Source organism: Haliotis rufescens, unplaced genomic scaffold (genome assembly GCF_023055435.1).
Source record: "Haliotis rufescens isolate VD_foot unplaced genomic scaffold, xgHalRufe1.0.p SCAF_23, whole genome shotgun sequence".
NCBI lineage: Eukaryota > Metazoa > Mollusca > Gastropoda > Lepetellida > Haliotidae > Haliotis > Haliotis rufescens.
The window spans coordinates 10,234,033-10,254,140 of record NW_025963924.1 but is presented as its reverse complement, the minus strand read 5'-3'; the positions used below and the strand labels follow the sequence as shown (position 1 = coordinate 10,254,140).

Here is a 20,108-nt window from a genome sequence, read left to right as displayed (position 1 = left end):
GCGACATAAATGTGGACATTGCCTGTGTTATCTTATACTCGGCGAGATAGATGTGTACTATGCCTGTGTAATCTTATAGCTGGCGAGATAAATGTGGACAGTGCCTGTGTTACCTTCTAGTAGGCGAGATAAATGTGGACAGTGCCTGTGTTGTGATATAGTGGGCGAGATAAATGTGGACTGCGCCTGGGTTATCTTATAGTTGGCGAGATAAATGTGTACTATGCCTGTGTAATCTTATAGCTGGCGAGATAAATGTGGACAGTGCCTGTGTTATCTTATACTCGGCGAGATAAATGTGGACAGTGCCTGTGTTATCATTTCGTGTGCGGGAAAAATGTTGACAGTGCCTGAGCTATCTTCTAGTGGGCGAGATAAATGTGGACAGTGCCCGTGTTATCATTTCGTGTGCGGGAAAAATGTTGACAGTGCCGAGTTATCTTCTAGTGGGCGAGATAAATGTGGACAGTGCCTGTTTAATCATATAGTGTGCGGGAAAAATATGGACAGTGCCCGTGTTATCTTATACTCTGCGAGATAGATGTGGACAGTGCCTGTCTTATCTTATAGTTGGCGAGATAAATGTTGACAGTGCCTGAGTTATCTTCTAATGGGCGAGATAAATGTGGACAGTACCTGTGTTGTGATATAGTGGGCGAGATAAATGTGGATTGCGCCTGGGTTATCGTATAGTTGGCGAGATAAATGTGTACTATGCCTGTGTTGTCTTCTTGTGGGCGAGATAAATGTGTACTATGCCTGTGTTGTCTTCTTGTGGGCGAGATAAATGTGTACTATGCCTGTGTTGTCTTCTTGTGGGCGAGATAAATGTGTACTATGCCTGTGTTGTCTTCTTGTGGGCGAGATAAATGTGTCCTATGCCTGTGTTGTCTTCTTGTGGGCGAGATAAATGTGGACAGTGCCTGTGTTATCTTCTAACGGGCGAGATAAATGTGGACAGTGCCTGTGTTATCTTATAGTTGGCGAGATAAATTTGGACTATGCCCGCATTAAAAGTGCAAATTAAAAAACAATATTTAATTTATTTCCTTTATTTTTTATATTTTTTTTTAAAATAACACAAATCAGATAGTTGTTTAGGTATATTATAGACCGGACCAGGCCTTAAGCGTGCAGTTCGATAAAGAAAAAGGGCAATACTATTACTCTTTGCACAAACCTTTACCAAGTTTTAGAAATGAACATTTCTCAGTGAACAAATAAATAGGAAAAGGAACAAAAAACATTAATTTGCTTATATTGTTTCCATAAAGTCTCTACAGAACATTTTGACATGAATATTAGTCATTTTCTTGTAAAATTATTGATAGAAAGCAGCAAGATAGCTCGCGTAACGAGCTCCAGGCAGGAGTGTCTCAGTGTGAAGACAATACCCCATTCTTTTCCATTCTAAAACTCAAACGTATTTTAATTGATCATACCATACTGCAACGATTGCAAATACCCCAGCCTCTGAGCGTTTAAATTTCAAACCATTACGTTAAATGAGTCATTTCATTCAAACATACACTTTACAGATTAAAAGATTAATATGTAAACGGGTTTCCCCAATTTATTATGAATGATATCCGGTTTAAAGTACATCAAACACTAGAAGGAAATACACAACGTCCTTTTTACCTCCATCAAACAATCAAGTAACTGAACTTCACTAACTTGTATATTTTTATCGTTTTATGTTTACATCAATCTATACCGAATTTTATTTAACTCTAAATAGGGGCAGTACGAAAACAACCACGTGAACGCATCGACACTCGACTGTGCCTAATATTTCCTGTAAAATGTATGTTTGAAGAGCTTGTATATAACATGTCTTGGTTAGGGTAGTCTGTCCGGAAACGTTTCTAAGATTACCAAAAGACGGTGCACAGTTGATGTAAGTTAGCTTTCTGAGCGTGCCGCGCAGTCCGCCTATTGCTGTTAATGTATGACTGTGCCAAGTCTTGTGACTGATGCTGATCCTATTAATAGGCTAAGTCCGACATGTGTTGGAGACCGACACAATCAATGAAAATATTGTAATATGGACATTACCCCGGACCAGTCCATTCTCTGATGCCAGAGGGAACAGTATGGCGCATGCTAGTTTTGTAACTTGAGAGAACAGACCGAGGACTAGGAGGCCAGTCCACACAGTGACTCAGAGAATATACAGGGAGATCGCAACTGCACGACCGGTCGTTCATTATGGTCGGGGAGAAATTGACTCGGGATAGACTGAGTACCACTGCTTGGAATTGGGTCGTCTGCTCCACGCTGACCGGTAAGTTGGGAAGATGCCATATTAAACACGACCTTTTGTAGATGATGTGAGAGGATGCTGCTGAGTCTGACTGTAGCTAGGCAGGTGAGAACACTGCTTCATTCATGCACAGAGCCGTGTGTACGAGCGATTGAAGCCTGCTGTCAATTACCCGCGGTTTCTGTCAACACGGCAAGTGGTGTACAGGCGGACTTTAAAACACGGTCGTGACCTTTTGGGCTATGCGAGCATCTCAGACGGGTACATGTGTCGAACAGACGTTCGTGTCGAATAATGCACAGATTGAAATTACTGTTGACCCGAGTTGACCTGTGCCTGCGCATGGCGAAAGCATGAGCACTAAACACGTGTTGTATCCCGGAGATACGGTAAATAATGCACGTCCTGTCTTCCAGGTACGGTATATGTGTGTATATGCAGGCGTCGCAGACTTCAGGCAGAGAATGCATTTAAGAAGTCAATGTAAACAATCCGTATCGTCAGGTCGGATAAATAGTTGATGCAACACAAGCTCTAAGCGTAGTATGGAGTAGGACTGGGACGGGTTGGGTTCTCGGGTCGGGTGGGTACTGAGTAGGATCCGGGTACCCACAGGACTACCCGGACCCGTGGTTAGTCACGTGATATATTGTTTAATGACAGTAACTATCCAAACCTCTATGGTTGCACTAAAACCCACTCATGTTCCCATTTCTTTCTGACTATGCACCCATTCCTTCTGACTTTTATATGTTTGAGTAAAGAAAAAACGTCAAGCAGAGTCAATTACCGAGTGGTAGTAGTCGTTGTGGTAGATGTCGCTGTTGTGTTGAAGCAATCGTGGTGGCTGCTGTCGTGATATGGGAATTTTGAATGGAATATATGTATTTTATGAAAATAAAACCAATCTAGATTTATATAAAACCAAGTCTTGCGATCTCCATTCCACATGAAAACAGCATCTGGAATCGTTTTGTTATTAATTTTAGTGGAGAGAAATGTATTTTGTAATAAAAGATTTCATAGACTATTTCTGGTGACTGTGTGACTGTGCTACGTATTGGCAGTAGTGGTTGTAGTGTGAATAGTGATAGCCCAGCAGCGGTTGGGTAGCCGAATGGTTTAAGCGTTCGCTCGACACACCGAAAACACGGGTTCGATTCCCTATGTGGGTGCAACGTGTGAAGACCCGCTTGTGTCCTCCGCCGTCATATTGTTTGAATATTGCTAAAAGCGGCGTAAAACTATACTCACTCACTCAGTGATAATCTTTGTAGATAGAACAGTACTGTAGGCGGAGGTCGTATCAGGGATTAAACAAATCGAATAGGTCCTTGACGTTGGCGCTTATTGATAACGACCCAAAGTGATATCTAATGCTCCAAAATAAGGTCATCCCCATCTCCCTCCAGTGGGACTTCCATGTATGGATGAAGAATCGAGCCCCTTTATAATACAGTGTTGATTTTGTTTTATGAGCTCCCAGCACACTTTCTCTAATGGCGAAGCCTAACTAAATACAAAAAGCAACAGCCGTGTTTTTCCATGTGTAATTCCATGCAATTGCCATGTGTAAAGATTTACGTCAGTTTTGTCGGTCAGTGATTTTCTCTGGCAACAGGAGTCAGCTTTTCTGTACAATATAAATATTTGCCGAGCGCCGACATAATACGTCTATAGTAAATGAATACACGGTACTGTAATGTATGTGACGTACAACGCGGAAGTACCCTGGCCCCGCACCATGTGGGATGACTGCAGGTTACACAGTGTTATATCATGGCTAACTTTAGTCTTCAACATGTGGGATGACTCCAGGTCACACAGTGTTACGTCATGGCTAACTTTAGTCTTCAACATTTGGGATGACTGTAGGTTACACAGTGTTACATCATAGCTAACTTTAGTCTTCAACATGTGGGATGAATGCAGGTTACAGAATGTTACATCATAGCTAACTTTAGTCTTCAGCGTGTGGGATGACTGCAGGTTACAGTGTTACATCACGGCTAGCTTTAGTCTAAAACATGTGGGATGTTACAGGGTGTTATATCATGGCTAACTTTAGTCTTCAACATGTGTGATGACTGCAGGTTACACAGTGTTACGTCATGGCTAACTTTAGTCTAAAACATGTGGGATGTTACAGGGTGTAATATCATGGCTAACGTTAGTCTTCAACATGTTTGATGGCTGCAGGTTACACAGTGTTACATCATGGCTAACTTTAGTCTTCAACATGTGAGATGACTGCAGGTTACACAGTGTTACATCATGGCTAACTTTAGTATCCAACATGTGGGATGACTGCAGGTTACACAGTGTTACATCATGGCTAGCTTTAGTCTTCAACATATGGGATGTTACAGTGTATTATATCATGGCTAACTTTAGTCTTCAACATGGTGGATGACTGCAGGTTACACGGTGTTACATCATGGCTAGCTTTAGTCTTCAACTTGTGGGATGTTACAGTGTGTTATATCATGGCTAACTTTATTCTTCAACATGGGAGATGACTGCAGGTTACACAGTGTTACATCATGGCTAACATTTGTCTTCAGCGTGCACCTCACAACGACAATATTAGTCTGTTAGTTCACAGTACCACACACTTACACCATGTATCTCAGTTCGTTAAAAAAGGTGATTTTCCTTAGCTCACTGCTTCAAAACACACACTCATTTTCTGTGAAAGGAATCGGACTATGTAATACTTTAATTCCCTATTTGATTTGTACCATATGTTCCATTTTATTCTTAGGTGAGAAATTTACTTGCCTTTGCGTGTGTTTGTTATGGGTTCCACCGCAGGATACGCTCTCCATTTTCGCGATCACCTGTTATCATCACTTTTTAATGGTGATTCATGAACACATACTTATGATATAGTCAGAGTCCTACAATGGAGATTTCTGGTGATTATGGAAATGGTTTTGTAGTTTTTATTTATCTGATCACATTAATTCCAGCACTTTAAGCATGTCCCGGGAGGAGTGTAGTTTCTTAGGAAAAGCCTGAGGCCAGTATTCAAATAGTCCGCCCCTGCTAACTTAGAATATACAAGTAATTTAATAGTTTAATAAATGTCACTCATTTCTATATGGCTGTATGGTCTCACACAAATATTCTCGTCAAGAACCACGCGATATCATACACGAAATCTGTGTTCCCGCCGTATGCGAGAACTTTGACACTTTCAACAAAGTCCGGGTGGCATGTTTGACTGTCAGACAGTCAGGAAATTAAAACAATAGCCACCGTTATATAAACTAGTATGACTTTGACCCTGCTGAAATATTTAACCATGTCGTCATTCTCAAAACAATAGTCCAGGTTTTGACCTTTTTTTGTGGGGTTCCGGAGCAGGACATAGGCCCAAAGTGTCTGACAGTCGATCGACTGGTTAAATCTGTGACCTGTGTCATTGTACCCTGACGGCGTGGATTGTTGCTCATGCTGTCGTCCACTTGTTTGGCATGGATTCCATCATTTACAAGCCACCGTGGTACAGCTAAATATTGCTTGTTGCCGACAAAGCAATGTTCACTATAGCACTTATTTTTCTCATTTAGCGGCAATACAATCTAATTCGACATCCCATTACAGGTCACGTCAGAGAGACATTTCATCCGACAAATCGGTCGAGACCACGAACATGTCCGAATGTGTTTTGTAATCATGTAACCTCGATAATATTGGGCATTCGGAACAACAGACTGCACGACTGATTCCGAATGCGAGACAACAAGCTTATCGTCAAAATCATTGTCTGTCTCTCGCTTCGATGGGAGGAGGCTGTCCATAGCACGTGGGATTTACTGACATACAATCTGGGCCATCTATCATACATTCCAGAATTTTCTTTTGTTCAGATTACAAAGTTTGAATCGAGAATTTTGTCAAAATATTTTTCAAAACGTAATCTCGAATGAAAGTCGCGATTTTAAAAAGTGTCGTACAGCTCAAGAAAGCTGCTTTCTGATTGGCTAATGTCGATTGTTACTCATTTCGTAGGTCGTTCATACTTTGCGAAAGATCGCTCTGACTTGACCTGGGATGTCCTGAGATGACATAGATATAGGTTTACTGAGATGGGTCGTAATAGTAACAATGTTTTACCCTGCTGTTATTTTTATTCACCATGCGTGTGGATGGTTCTTTCTTTGCGCGACGACACCGCTAATACGATAAGTGAGTGCGTTTGGTTTAACGGGAGTATTTCACTGGGGAGGATGTAGAATAATGTGGGGAAAGCCCGAAGTGTTGAAGGTCATGGGCGTTTTCCCTTTGGTTAAATCAGCGAGAGCGGGTATGGTTCTGACAAACTTTATCAGGTTCAATCTGGGATTTGAACCCACTTATTCTGGCAAGCCTTGGACGACTGTCACCTTGTCACCGCTAATACACTGAGATGTATATGACCTACTTGACCTTGTTTATGATTACAAGCGTGACTCACAAATGTATGTATGTCAGCTGACTGTCCGAGATCTCGGTGATAGGCTGGACAAGTTCTGAATGAAAAATAATGAACGTCATGATATCACGCGCCAAAGTGCTATAATTGTGTCATTCGCATTTAAGAGCATGGTATTTACAAGTCTCGTATGTCCGTTTGACAAACTAAGTAGCCTCGCCACCGAGATGATCACAATTATTTACAGTTGCTTGTTTATAGATAAAACTGCTGACATTTAAATCAGGCAAAATCTTGTAGAAGATAAAATCAGCTTTGACAAACAAAAGTGTTTGTTGGTTTCCCGACGAAACCTTATCTGGAGTCACCGATGCAAAACCATTCTTCTCAAGTTGCACCATAATGTTTCCTATTATCTCAGTATTTCTTCTTTAAGTAGCATTTAGAAGTTGGCATGATGGACAAGTGATATTAATACGACTCTATCCCTGTTCATCTCGGTATTGTCCATACATTTTTTGCGTTTTTGCGTTAACTAAAGATAAGTACTTTGAATTAAAAAAATATTCAGCCCGATTTTAGACTAGGCTGACACAGGAAACACACAAATGGCATTTGCCTCATATTTTTTTAGGGGGTGAGGGCGGGTCTGTTTTCAGTCAGTTATTATAGAGTGCCTGTCAGGACATACTCACAGTTGAATACACCTCGTGCAGATGGGATGCTTATTGTGTTCTGCTACAATGCTCAAATAGCTGAACTGTCCTTTTAATCGGCAACCATGTGACTCGGAATTGTCCACGTGTACGTAACCATGGTTATATACTAATGGTTGAGGGCTAGGGATAGGAATAATAACGATCAAAATATTTTAAGTTTTCCATTTGATATTTTGAAACCGGAACAATGTTCATTCAATATATAAGTTGAATAGTTAAGCAGTTTAGAGAGAGCTTAACTGGATTTTTGGAAAGGACTAACCTAGGGCCAATTAACAATCTGATTGAAGTAATTTAAAACCGACGTTTTTTGACCTGAAAATTCAAAGTGATGTGTATCATTCTAGCAGTTGGTGTGTACACCTATTGCACAATAGAAATACTCGTACCCGGTTTGATATGATGCACTTCACTTACTTATTTCTTGGACCGTGACCGTAGAGGATACACTGTAAACAATGTGTTTAGAATGTAAACACATACAGTAAACTACGGTTATAACGAACAGGCTTATAACGAACTGACCAATATAACGAACTTACATTTAGTCCCGGCCATTTGTTGTATATATGCTTATAACGAACTACGGTTATAACGCACTAAAATTAGTGGTCCCTTTCAGTTCGTTATAACCGTAGTTTACTGTACAATACATGTTTAGATCTAAACTTATGTAGAAGTGTGTTTAAATCCTAAACGGAATACACATCTCGTGTGTTCTGTCTACACACGTTTAATGTCTAAACACGTTAAACACCACCTAAACACGACATTCCCATAATCTAAAAATGTTTTGAATTGAAATATGTTTAATGTGCAAACATGTTCAGAATTTAAACGTGTTTAGAGTTTTAACATGTTCGCGACAAAATGAATATTGTGTATTATTCTAACCATCTTAACATGTTTAAATAAAGTGCATACCATTACGCATTAAGTCAAATATGGATTAGCATAAATATTTATTGAAATTAGATGTGAAAATCAGGTTTACTTGCACTAGCATAACGCATATACACCAGGACCTATGACGAGCCCAGTACACCCACATGGGTACAATGTGTGAAGCCCATTTCTGGTGTCCCCGCCGTGATATTGCTGGAATATTGCTAAAAGCGGCGTAAAACAATACTCACTCACTTAGTACAATATTCAAATAAAAATGCCCATATTAACCAAGCAAGGTTAGTGGTGACTAAGAAAATTAACATTTATGACAACGGCACATGTGGTAGCGTGAAGGACTATAAATCAAGTGGTTTATCAAGCGGTTCTATCAATAACCACAGCCTACTCAGCTCAGCTCAGCTCATGCAATACATCACAGAACACCAGTGACATGGTATCCCCAAGCCCATTTGAACAGTACCACTGGTTCATGATTTATTTACTTGATCGAAACACGACCACCCTTTTATTGCCAGAAACACTATTCCCAGTCCAACCTCTTAAAAGCTTTGACGTAGGTAATTTTATACAAATAAACATGTACCGAATCCATTGGTATCCTTCAAACACAGCAGACAATGTTCGATCGCAACCGTATCAATATCTCCGCGCACCACTCTTCAATTATGTCTGATACCAAATGGCGCTGTGTGGAGTTATTGGTGGACTGACAACGCATTGAGAGTCAGGAACTAATCGGAGGTCAGTGTTTAGAAACTAAACAAGGGAAGAGGCTGTGTGTTTTTTATATCTTTGGGGCTGATGTCTTGCAGCTGGATGTGACTGTGATTGTGACTGTGATTGTGACTACGGTTAAGTATAACGCGTGTTGTCTCTTGTTGAATCATTGATGCCGTTGTCATTTATCTACGAGTGTTGGAAACATGGACTGATGGATCTGATGGAGACATGCTAATGCTAACACACTGTTGTCGCTCTGTGTTCGTGTATAAGAAGGTGCTCTTATAATTGCAGGGACCGACCCAGGCTTTCGCGCAATAAGGAATTGTCCGGGGTTGATTCTTTTTGTTGTTTGTTTGTTGTTTAACGCCACACTCAGCAATATTCCAGCTATAGGACGGCGGCCTGTGATAAATCGAGTCTGGACTAGACAATCAAGTGATTGAAATCATGAGCATAGACCCACGCAATTGAGATACGATGACATGGATCAACCAAGCCTGACCATCCGATCCCGTTACTCGCCTCTTACGAGAAGCATAGTCGCCATTTACGGCAAGCATGGGTTGCTGAAGACCTATTCTACCCCCAATCTTCACGGGTCGGTTTTGATTCTAAACTAAATTTGTTTAAGAAGGTTAGGTGCATGCGTTTGAAATAAACTCCAACACATTGTCCATCTGTTTCCGGAAATGGTCTATGGTTATTCGGGCGGTTTTAGATAATTGAACAGTTTAAATAAGGCCTTGAAAGAAAAATAATGTTTCTCATTATAGTTACATATCATTTAAAACATGTCACGCGCAATTATGTTTTTCAGGGTGATCAATGAATTGAGTTTACCCCAATAAAATGTTAGTTTAATATCAGTTCTATAAATGTCAAGTGAGTCGGGTTTAACGCCGCTTTTAACAGTATTCTAATTATATCACGACGTGTCAGCTTAATGTGGGAGAAAGCCCGAAGTGATGTTAGTCTCCTCTATCCACTACGTTTACCACTTCGGTGAAACCCACGAGATCGGGTATGGTGCTGACAAACCTAGAAACATAATCGAGGCTAACCGGGATTTGAACCCACAATCATTTCTGGTGTGCCCAAGGGAAGCAACTCTGCACAGCGAATCGCGGAGCCTTAGACGACTGGGCCACCCGTGACCCCTAGCGAAAGAGAATCTGTACCATGGTTGCTGACAAGTAAGAATATAGTCCAGCTAAAACAGTAGTGCCACGGCACTGAAGCTCACCTGGATGGTAGTCGACAGTTTAGAGTCGTGTCAACAAAGACACGCACTTGAAATACTTGCTGTCAGCGTTGATACTCAAATAACAACTAACGCGAAAATATAATAATTTTAACAAATACGATGTCACCATGATGTGAAAATAACGTGCCAAAGTTCAGTTTCCTTTGATGATAGGGGAGACGTCCACAGTGCCATATATGCCATTGAGGGAATTTGACGAGCATGCGTCACAGCAGCGTCACAGCAGCGCCACAGCAGCGTCACAGCAGCGTCACAGTTTCTTTGCGAAGACGTGTTGTTTTTTAGTTGGGTCCAGCAAAATATCATTAAATCTCTAATCTAAAGAATGTTTAAGTTCTTGTGCCAAATTAAATTTTTAGAACGATTCAGCTTCATGTCTTTACCACCTCGTGCACAAAACACAAATCTCCCTTCGGTGCTACCCCCGTTTTGTGTTGATGCCATGGCGCTCAGAAAGGACTGGGTGTATCCACTTTGATTTGACGACAAAAGCAAACCTAATCAATTTGAAAAGACATATTAAGTCCACTACTGCCGCCGGGGTGTATTGTCATGTGATAGTCACGTGCACGAAACTACATGTAGTTCCATTATGCATTCTCTCCAGTGCTGGTCGAGGCGACGCCTAACGACTGCAGCTCGCTCACCAGACAACAGCTACACACACCAGTGTAGTACCTGGCATGCGTGGTAGTCACACCTACATTCTTTTCATTCAACACCATCTTGGGTCCTTGGGCACATCGACCCTGAAGGAATACCTCATGTTGTCATATACGTAAATCCAAGTATTGCGATTACCATTTGGAGAAATGCATTAATGTTGCATTGTATTTGTTTTTTAATTGATTGAGTAGGTGTGAGTGTGTAATGTTTTATATGTTTCCCGAAATTGTTATTAGTTTTTTTGCGAAGCGACTCATAGTAAGTAATCGTCATAGCAACGCATCTAATTAAAGATGACAACCGCATGGGAGCTGTATTAGAAGTCTTGGTCATTCGTTACCACTCGTGTCATTCCGGACAAGTCTAATGGCGAACTATACCTATTAACAAAAAGTATGACATAGATATTCTGTGACCAAGGTACACGCATTCTGATTGGTTTGTCGTGTATTCACACATAAGACGGATCAGTAGGGGGACCAGTCCTCTAGCGTGTTACAACAGTGTTGTATCAACCTATAGACGGTTCATTAACTTGTGGAGTTGGGTTTCTCGGACAGTTCATTATCTAAGTGGGCTAGTGCTAAAAAACATTCTCTATCAGTCACGTCTCGGGCGTTCTGTTTCCGGAAGTTGACGTCATGGACCGGAAGTTGTACTTGAAGTAGGGCCGGTGGCTAATGACCTCCCTTGCGGTCAAATCAGCGGTCCTTGCTTTCCGAAACGATTTTTTGGTTGTAACAATAGCTATGGCACGTCCTTCAGGATGCAAATAGGACCAGAGTTTTTGTCTCCCGCCCCAAAAAAGGTTTTGCGGGGGATATAGAAACGTGTTCCGCCCGTCCGCCCCAGCAAAATTTATGAGCGGTTAATAGTTTTTCATGAAACTAGGTATACACATCAGACATGCACTGATCTCGTGTCCTTTGCTTTATCGAAAAACATAAATTGTCCCAGAAGATTCTTGAAAAAAATAAGTATGCTTCAGACTGTTGCAAAAAAACAAGAAATTGCTGCCACAGAAAGTTTGCCTTCAAAAAACATTCCGGCTCACAGTATTAAAAAGGAAATATCTGGTTTGTATCTGTAGCTGAAACATATATTATATATATATTTATTTAATCCAGCGTCTCCCAGTATATCAAATGGTCGGTCCTTAAGGACTAGTGGTAATTTGTCATTTTTAAAGGTTGTGCTGTATGTTATCGTTATAAACACCAGTGGTCTCACAAGTTAGGTGAGGTGAAACTTGGTTTAACGTCGCGTCCAAGATTATTGCACTGATTTAGCGACGAGCATGCACGTGTCTGTGTGGCTGCTTGTACTAGTCCGGACTGATGCCGATTTATAGTGCTAGCTCAGTGAGATACCATGCCACAGTTTAACACGAATACCCCACTCAGACACAGTATACTGACTCCGAGCCGACCAGTCCTTGTTTTAGCCCCTTAATGCCGACCGCCAGACAGGGTAACAACAAGTACCACCTGTTATCGTCTTTTGGTATGACGCGGCCGGGGATCGAACCACGGACCTTCCGCTCTCCGGGCGGACGCTCTACCACTAGACCACGGAGGCGGTTGTCTCTCATGTTAGCTTCTATCGTAGGGTATAGCACATAGTGCAGTGTTATATTTTTAAGAAGCATCATACATCAATTCAGCATCGATCTTTTTGAAGACACGAGTGGTTTCATCAGATTCTTTCGTTTGAACCATTGGCTATCATCTTGCTGGGAATTCTCGCATCATACTTTTCATCGAAGCACGTCGTGGGCGTGTGTCTATCTGAAGGAAATCACCACTAGGTATCGGCATGATTACTTGAGTCAGCAATGGCCGAGCATTTTGATTATTTCATGAAGTGGGAACATTGTAAAGATCTTATGACGACCTTGGCCCGACGTAAGCAGATGTGTGCCACGTACTTTTGATGACTACCCAGTTACTGTGCCGCACGTTCTACATACCACCAATCCCTGAAGGCGGGGAGTCTCGCCAATCCCAGGTAGCAACAGTGTCCATATGTTACTGTTCGTGACACGTCACCCTTGACTGTCCCAGGGCCCTGAACGAATATGCAGACACTCTTGGTCCTTGTGTGCGATCTCTGGCCTTCGATTAGTTTCTTTTTCTTTTAAATACAAAATATATGACTTGTATGTTTTTTAAATCTTTATCTGGGAGGGGGAGGGAGAAGGGGATTGAGGGTACCAAGATAAATAAACCTGTCACATGGTAGATGTTATACAAATTAATGTGTTGTCGGGTACAAAATGTTTTGCTCCTCCTTTCAAAGAAAGAAATTCTCCAAACGAATACTAGTATCTTCCTCCAGTACCCCTGCTTGTCTCTCAGCTTAAATTCCGGGGAAGAATAGGTCCCCAGTACCCCACGATGTCTCCCCGTGGATACTCCGAGGAAGAACAGGGTACCCCAGTACCCATGCTTCTCCCCCCGTTGAAACTCCGAGGAAGAACAGGTCCCTAGTACCCATGCTTGTCTCCCCTTATAGATTCCGAGGAAGAACAGGTCCCCTGTACCCATGCTTGTCTCCCCTTATAGATTCCGAGGAAGAACAGGTCCCCTGTACCCATGCTTGTCTCCCCCTGTAGATTCCGGGGAAGAACAGGTCCCTAGTACCCATGCTTGTCTCCCCTTATAGATTCCGAGGAAGAACAGGTCCCCAGTACCCATGCTTGTCTCCCCTTATAGATTCCGAGGAAGAACAGGTCCCCAGTACCCATGCTTGTCTCCCCTTATAGATTCCGAGGAAGAACAGGTCCCCTGTACCCATGCTTGTCTCCCCCTGTAGATTCCGGGGAAGAACAGGTCCCCAGTACCCGTGCTTGTCTCCCCGTGTAGATTCCGGGGAAGAATAGGTCCCCAGTACCCGTGCTTGTCTCCCCGTGTAGATTCCGGGGAAGAATAGGTCCCCAGTACCCATGCTTGTCTCCCCCTGTAGATTCCGAGGAAGAACAGGTCCCCTGTACCCATGCTTGTCTCCCCCTGTAGATTCCGGGGAAGAACAGGTCCCCAGTACCCGTGCTTGTCTCCCCGTGTAGATTCCGGGGAAGAATAGGTCCCAAGTACCCGTGCTTGTCTCCCCTTATAGATTCCTAGGAAGAACAGGTCCCCAGTACCCATGCTTGTCTCCCCTTATAGATTCCGAGGAAGAACAGGTCCCCTGTACCCATGCTTGTCTCCCCCTGTAGATTCCGGGGAAGAACAGGTCCCTAGTACCCATGCTTGTCTCCCCTTATAGATTCCGAGGAAGAACAGGTCCCCAGTACCCATGCTTGTCTCCCCTTATAGATTCCGAGGAAGAACAGGTCCCCAGTACCCATGCTTGTCTCCCCCTGTAGATTCCGAGGAAGAACAGGTCCCCTGTACCCATGCTTGTCTCCCCCTGTAGATTCCGGGGAAGAACAGGTCCCCAGTACCCGTGCTTGTCTCCCCGTGTAGATTCCGGGGAAGAATAGGTCCCCAGTACCCGTGCTTGTCTCCCCGTGGATACTCCGATGAAGAACAGGTCCCTAGTACCCGAGCTTGTCTCCCCGTGTAGATTTCGGGGAAGAATGGATCCCCATGTTTGTCGTAATACGTTGCGTGCCATCGTGTTCATGCTTTCAACAACTCACGGACTCGATTATTTCCAGACTGATACAGATGGGACATTACTTATATGTAGAGACGTTTTCTTCAAGCGATCAAATTTAACCATTTTCCCATGAATATCTAAAGCATTCAGTGTATTCTGCTCAGGTGCAGCCATAACAACAATCACATCCTACCAAACAACCCTTACAGTTTTCAACTTCAGTTTCCTTATATATCCTGCTTTGCGTCTTTCATATTTCCCAGAAAAAAATAATTTGTGTTTTTGTTGGTAATCCATACCAGCCGAACGTGCCCCAATCCCCGCCCATGGCTAAACGGCGTACATATGGAAAGTAGTTCCTACATCCGGGGACCTAGGTCATATGTCACATGATAGGTGAAGGCCTCATTGCAAGTTCTCATGGCAGCCTCTGTTTGAACTGAAGGTGGAGGAGTACAGAGGAAGGGTACCAGGTCAGCCCTTGACGGTGTGTGGAGCTCGACTGAAGCAGTGTGAACTCCGAGTTTAATGGTATTGTGCATACTACGATGAACCCGAACTATTTTTTTCAAATATCCTGCCCCCGATGGGTTTTTGGAGCAGAACAACTGCCGATTGTGGGCAGTGACTAAATTGGATGATTACAATACAATGTGAACCTGTCGTTGTGTCATTATATCGGGACGGCGCGGGTAGTTACTTAAAATATCACTATAATCAGCCATTGGTTCGTCTGTTCCAAATTCAATTCATTCATGAACACGCGCAATGTGAATTCACAGCTTTAAACGCAAACTGGATTTCTGAGCTCTTTACAACGACATATGTCTCAGTCGTCACATCACTTCAAACAAAAAAGTGGTTGTCGGCTTTCTGTTGACTTTCATTGTTTTTATTTATTCCGATGGGTGGGTGAGAGAGTCAGTCGGGTTTTACGGCGCTTTTAGCAATATTCCAGCAATATCACGGCGGGGGACCCCAGAAATGGGTTTCCCACATAGTACCCATATGGGGAATCAAACCCGGGTCTTCGGCGTGACGAGCGAACGCTTTAATCACCAGGCTAGCCCACCACTCCTTATTCCGATGAAATTATTTGTAACGGATACCAGGTATGGGGATCGCTTTTAGGGCAGGGCTACGCATGTCCAGTTGTGGAAGTACACTCGCACCTGTGGCTGATGTTCCTTTCTCGTCAATAGAGACTAGTCCTTTCACTTTGATATCGGGTAGAATAGGTCTTCAGCAACCCATGCTTGCTGTTAAAGGCGACTAACGGGATCGGGTGGTCAGGATCGCTGACTTGGTTGAAGAGCCCAGTAGTGGGTTTCACAAAGTTTGTTTTGTGTTTGTTGTTGAACGCCGCACTCAGCAATATTCGAGCTGCATGACGGCGCTCTGGAAATGATCGAGTCTGGACCAGACAATCCAGTGATTGATATCATGAGCATCGATCCACGCACTTAGGATACGCTGACATGCATCAACCAATCAGCGAGCCTGACCACCCGATCCTGTTAGTCGCCTAGCTCTTACGACAAGCATGGGTTGCTGAAGACCTTTTCTCAACCTGGATCTTCACAGGTCGGTTTTCTCAAAGCGGTAAACTTTCGGTTTTCCGCTCACATAAAGTAGACACTGACATGTTGTTTATACTAGTTCCCTCACTCGAATTTAAAGAACTCGGTCTATACTCCTACCGTACACATACACAGACAGTATCACATGACATTTACCAAGGCGAGGCTGCTTATCGACTCTGTACTGGTAAACACTGAAAAGGAATTTGGCATGCGAAAATATATTTCGTTGTTTTTTGTTCAACAGTTATCTTGTTTTCCATGAAGTAGCAGTGACTTGAATGATATCACCGTTGAAAACTGTTTACGTTATCGTACAATGGGTAATCGAAACGGAGCTGTCTTTTGTTTTTTCCATGACAGAACATTAATTACATGTAATACATCTACAGAATCCGACACAGGGGCCAGCACACAGGGGCAGTAAACAAGTGCGCAGTATAAGTCGACCGCCCTAACTCTTTGTGTCATTTGACCGCGTCTGTTATGTAGCGACGGAGATCGGAAGGTCGGTGGTTCGATCCCCTTGGCGCGTCACACCCAAAGGCGTTAACAGATAGTACTTTGTGTTACTCAGTCCGGGGCTCGGCATGAAGGGTCTAAAACAAGGACTGGTCGGCCCCGGGTCAGTATACTGTGTATGGTATGGTACCATGCGGTATGGTATCTCAGTGGGCTAGCACTATAAACCGGCGTAAGTCCAGACTGGTACATGTAGTCATTACATAAGTGAAAAAAAAAGTCTTTTTCGACATTAAACCCATTTAACTTCATTTCACACTTGTGTAATTTTAATTTGGAAGTCGTCAGTCGGCGCCATCGATCTCGACGCCCTGTGAACGTTTCACGTGATCGATTTTTATTTCCTGGCCTCAGAGGTGTTCAAAAATTCTCAAGGCATCAAAGTCGGAAAAACGAATCAACTCAGAAACCAAAGACCTACTGGGCTGAGGGCGTACGGATAGAGGTCATCAGCTTGCGGGTCAGGTCTTCAAGGTCTTGATTTTGATTTTGCAGCTGGAGCTGGAAAAAATACCCAGTCCCCATACAAAATCCTGGAGCGTGAGTTAACGCGTCTTTGAACAGACAGCTTCATGTAGGGAACAGTCACCTCCACGACCGAAGACAGCGACTGTGGTATACTCAGCTCTTCAGATGGGCGGTGGGGTAGCCTAGTGGTTAAAGCGCTCGCTCGTCACGCCGAAGACCCGGGCTCGATTCCCCAGATGGGTACAATGTGTGAAGCCCATTTGCGGTGTCCCCTGCCGAGATATTGCTGGAATATTGCTAAAAGCGGCGTAAAAACATTCTCACTCACTCACTCAGCTCTTCAGCAACCCATGTGTGTCGTTCGAGGCGACTAACTGGATCGGGTGGTCAGGCTCGCTGACTTGGTTGATGCATGTCATCGTATCTCAATTGCGTTTATCGATTTCAATCAGTGGATTGTCTGGTCTAGTCTCGATTATTTACAGACCGCCGTCATATTGCTGGAATATTGCTGAGTGCGGCGTTAAAGAACAAACAAACACCCAAATACACTTTGACATTTAGAACATAATACAGGTAATATTTTTTATCACGTGTTTTTGTTCGGAGGAGAGCTTGATCGGAAGAAAGACCCCCGTCCCCCCAGCGTTCCAACCAGAGAAGGTTAATGTGGGGTCGGGCCGCTGTAAACGTCTGCATGTGGGGGTAGGATATGACTTGCGTAAGACAATAGTGTAACTTACATCTTGTAAGGAGCTGGGGTGAAAGGTCAAGCGCTAATATTGGGGTCTTTGAGGTCACAGAGGCGAATGTGTTCTGAAATATTGGAACAACGATTGTGATAATTTCTTGTTAAAGGTTAAACTGTTTTGTTTGACTCAGTCTCTTGTTAAACTACACTACGTAATCTACGGTTGCAGTATTAAAGCTCGTTTTTAAATGCAGTAATGTGCTCGTTCACAAAGGCCATGGTTCCACTTGCCAAACAATGTGATGCACCGGCACATGGCCAGCGCTCGACACGGAGGTGATTGTCTGAACCACAATGTGCATATTGCACCCATTGTTCAACAGCGCCATGTAAATATGGGCTTGGGTCAAGGCTGCTACGTGTTGATGACGTGTTTGCACTCTGTGCGTGTCTGCGTGTTTCTGACAAAAAGACGCCGTAGTTGTGTCAGGTCGTTCGTCTTCACGCGCGCGTTGTTTCACACGTCAACGCGCATGCACGTGCATCAGGAGAGAATATCTTATTGATTCAGTCATGAATCATCCTCTGACTGTTCAATTCTGTTTGTTTTCCCGAATGGTATGATCGATATCGACATGTCTCATAATTAGTAGCTTTAAAATAAAATAATATTTGAATTGATATAATTTAAAACATAATCAATTTTGCCATATGAATGAATGGGTGTACAATATATGCATTGTACAATAATTCCACATAAATTTATATTATGTGTTCATGTCAAATTCTATATATCATCAAATGTCTATCCTTTACAGGTTCTCGACAATTAGGTTAAAAGTCATTTGTTAATATTATTAAGGTGAGAAGAAATGTTTGTTTGATTAACTTGATTATCGAGGATGAGTCTGTAGAGCTCCATTGAAACGATAACATATTGGTCTCGTGTGTATAGGCTGGGTATGAGTTAGTACAGTAGTTTAGGGGAGATGGGTTAGCCTAGTGGTGGAAGTGTTTGCCCGTCCTCCTGGAGACCCGGTTCGATTCCCTACATGGGTACAATGTGTTAAGGCCATGTCATGTCTGGTTCTCCCCGTCGTGTTTGTTTGATGGATCGTTGCAAAAAGCGACGTCAGTACAACAGTGGTTTAGATAGCGAAATTATTCATCCTCGAACATTTTCCTGTTTGTCGACCCGGACATAAGTAACAGACCCCGGCCTCAGATAGAGCGAGTTTTGTTTCACACCGCTTAAAAAGTATTGAAGTGACGCAGGTCTCAGACGTTTACCACTTTGGTGAAACCCACGAGCACGGGTATGGTTCCGACAAACCTTGAAACATAATCAGAGTGAACCCGGATTTAAACCCACCTATCAGAGGTTTCTGGTGTCCCCTTACTAGGAACGCATTTCTGTACATCGAATAGAGCCACACGTGCACCCTCCTCAGATAGAGACTGGGGTACTTAGTCCAGCTCAAAACTTTGAGGAATTACGGCAGGACGGGCACAGGCGCCTGAAACATGACGGCGTGTCATCACCCCGGTTTTGACGTCGACCTAGTGTTCCAAATGTATATTGACACATACTGAACATTCCAAAAGTCTGAAAGAGGTAAAGATGTGATCGGTGGCAGCCACGGAATGCACGTGCAACTGTTGCGCGGAGCCTCTCATTGAAACCGGGGAGATGATTCAAAGACAATGGACTTCCTGTCAAAACAAAGGGTCATTGGTTGCGTTCCTGCGCGTGCTTCCCGTAACTGTTGAGATGAGGTGAAATGGGGTTTTACGGTCACTTCCAAGATTATTGAACTTTAATATCAATGTGCATGCATGTGTGTTTGGCTGCTTTTACAAGTCCGGACTGATGCTGATTTTATAGTGCTAGCCCACTGTGATACCATGACGCAGTTTAACATAAATACCCCACTCAGACACAGTATACTGACTCCGAGCCGACCAGTCCTTGTTTTAGCCCCCTGAATGCCGAGCGCCAGACAGGGTAACAACAAGTACCATCATTTAACGTCGTTTGGTATGACGCGGCCGGGGATCGATCCCGTACCTTGCGCTCTCCGGGCGGACGCTCTACCACAAGACCACGGAGTCGGTCTCCATAACTATTGAATCATGTATGTTGGAGAAAGACTTCGAAAGCGTGTATTTGTGAAAATAATGCACACGGGCGCTTTCGGACTTTTTTTTGTACGAGATTCACTGTAACGACGTATCGTACAATAAACCAACACGTGTGGTCCGTGCAAAACTTTCTGTTCC

The 20,108-nt window shown here is 43.2% G+C and overlaps 1 protein-coding gene across 1 annotated transcript in view; it reads left to right on the top strand.

Annotated features, from left to right (window-relative positions):
• Positions 1 to 1,943: 1,943 nt before the first annotated feature.
• Positions 1,944 to 20,108, top strand: part of LOC124133052 — a 52,178-nt gene continuing 34,013 nt past the window's right edge. The window contains exon 1 of the mRNA XM_046497263.2: positions 1,944 to 2,287. Coding sequence (XP_046353219.2) covers positions 2,212 to 2,287 — 76 coding nt within the window. The 5' untranslated portion in view covers positions 1,944 to 2,211. The remainder of the gene's footprint in view (positions 2,288 to 20,108) is intronic.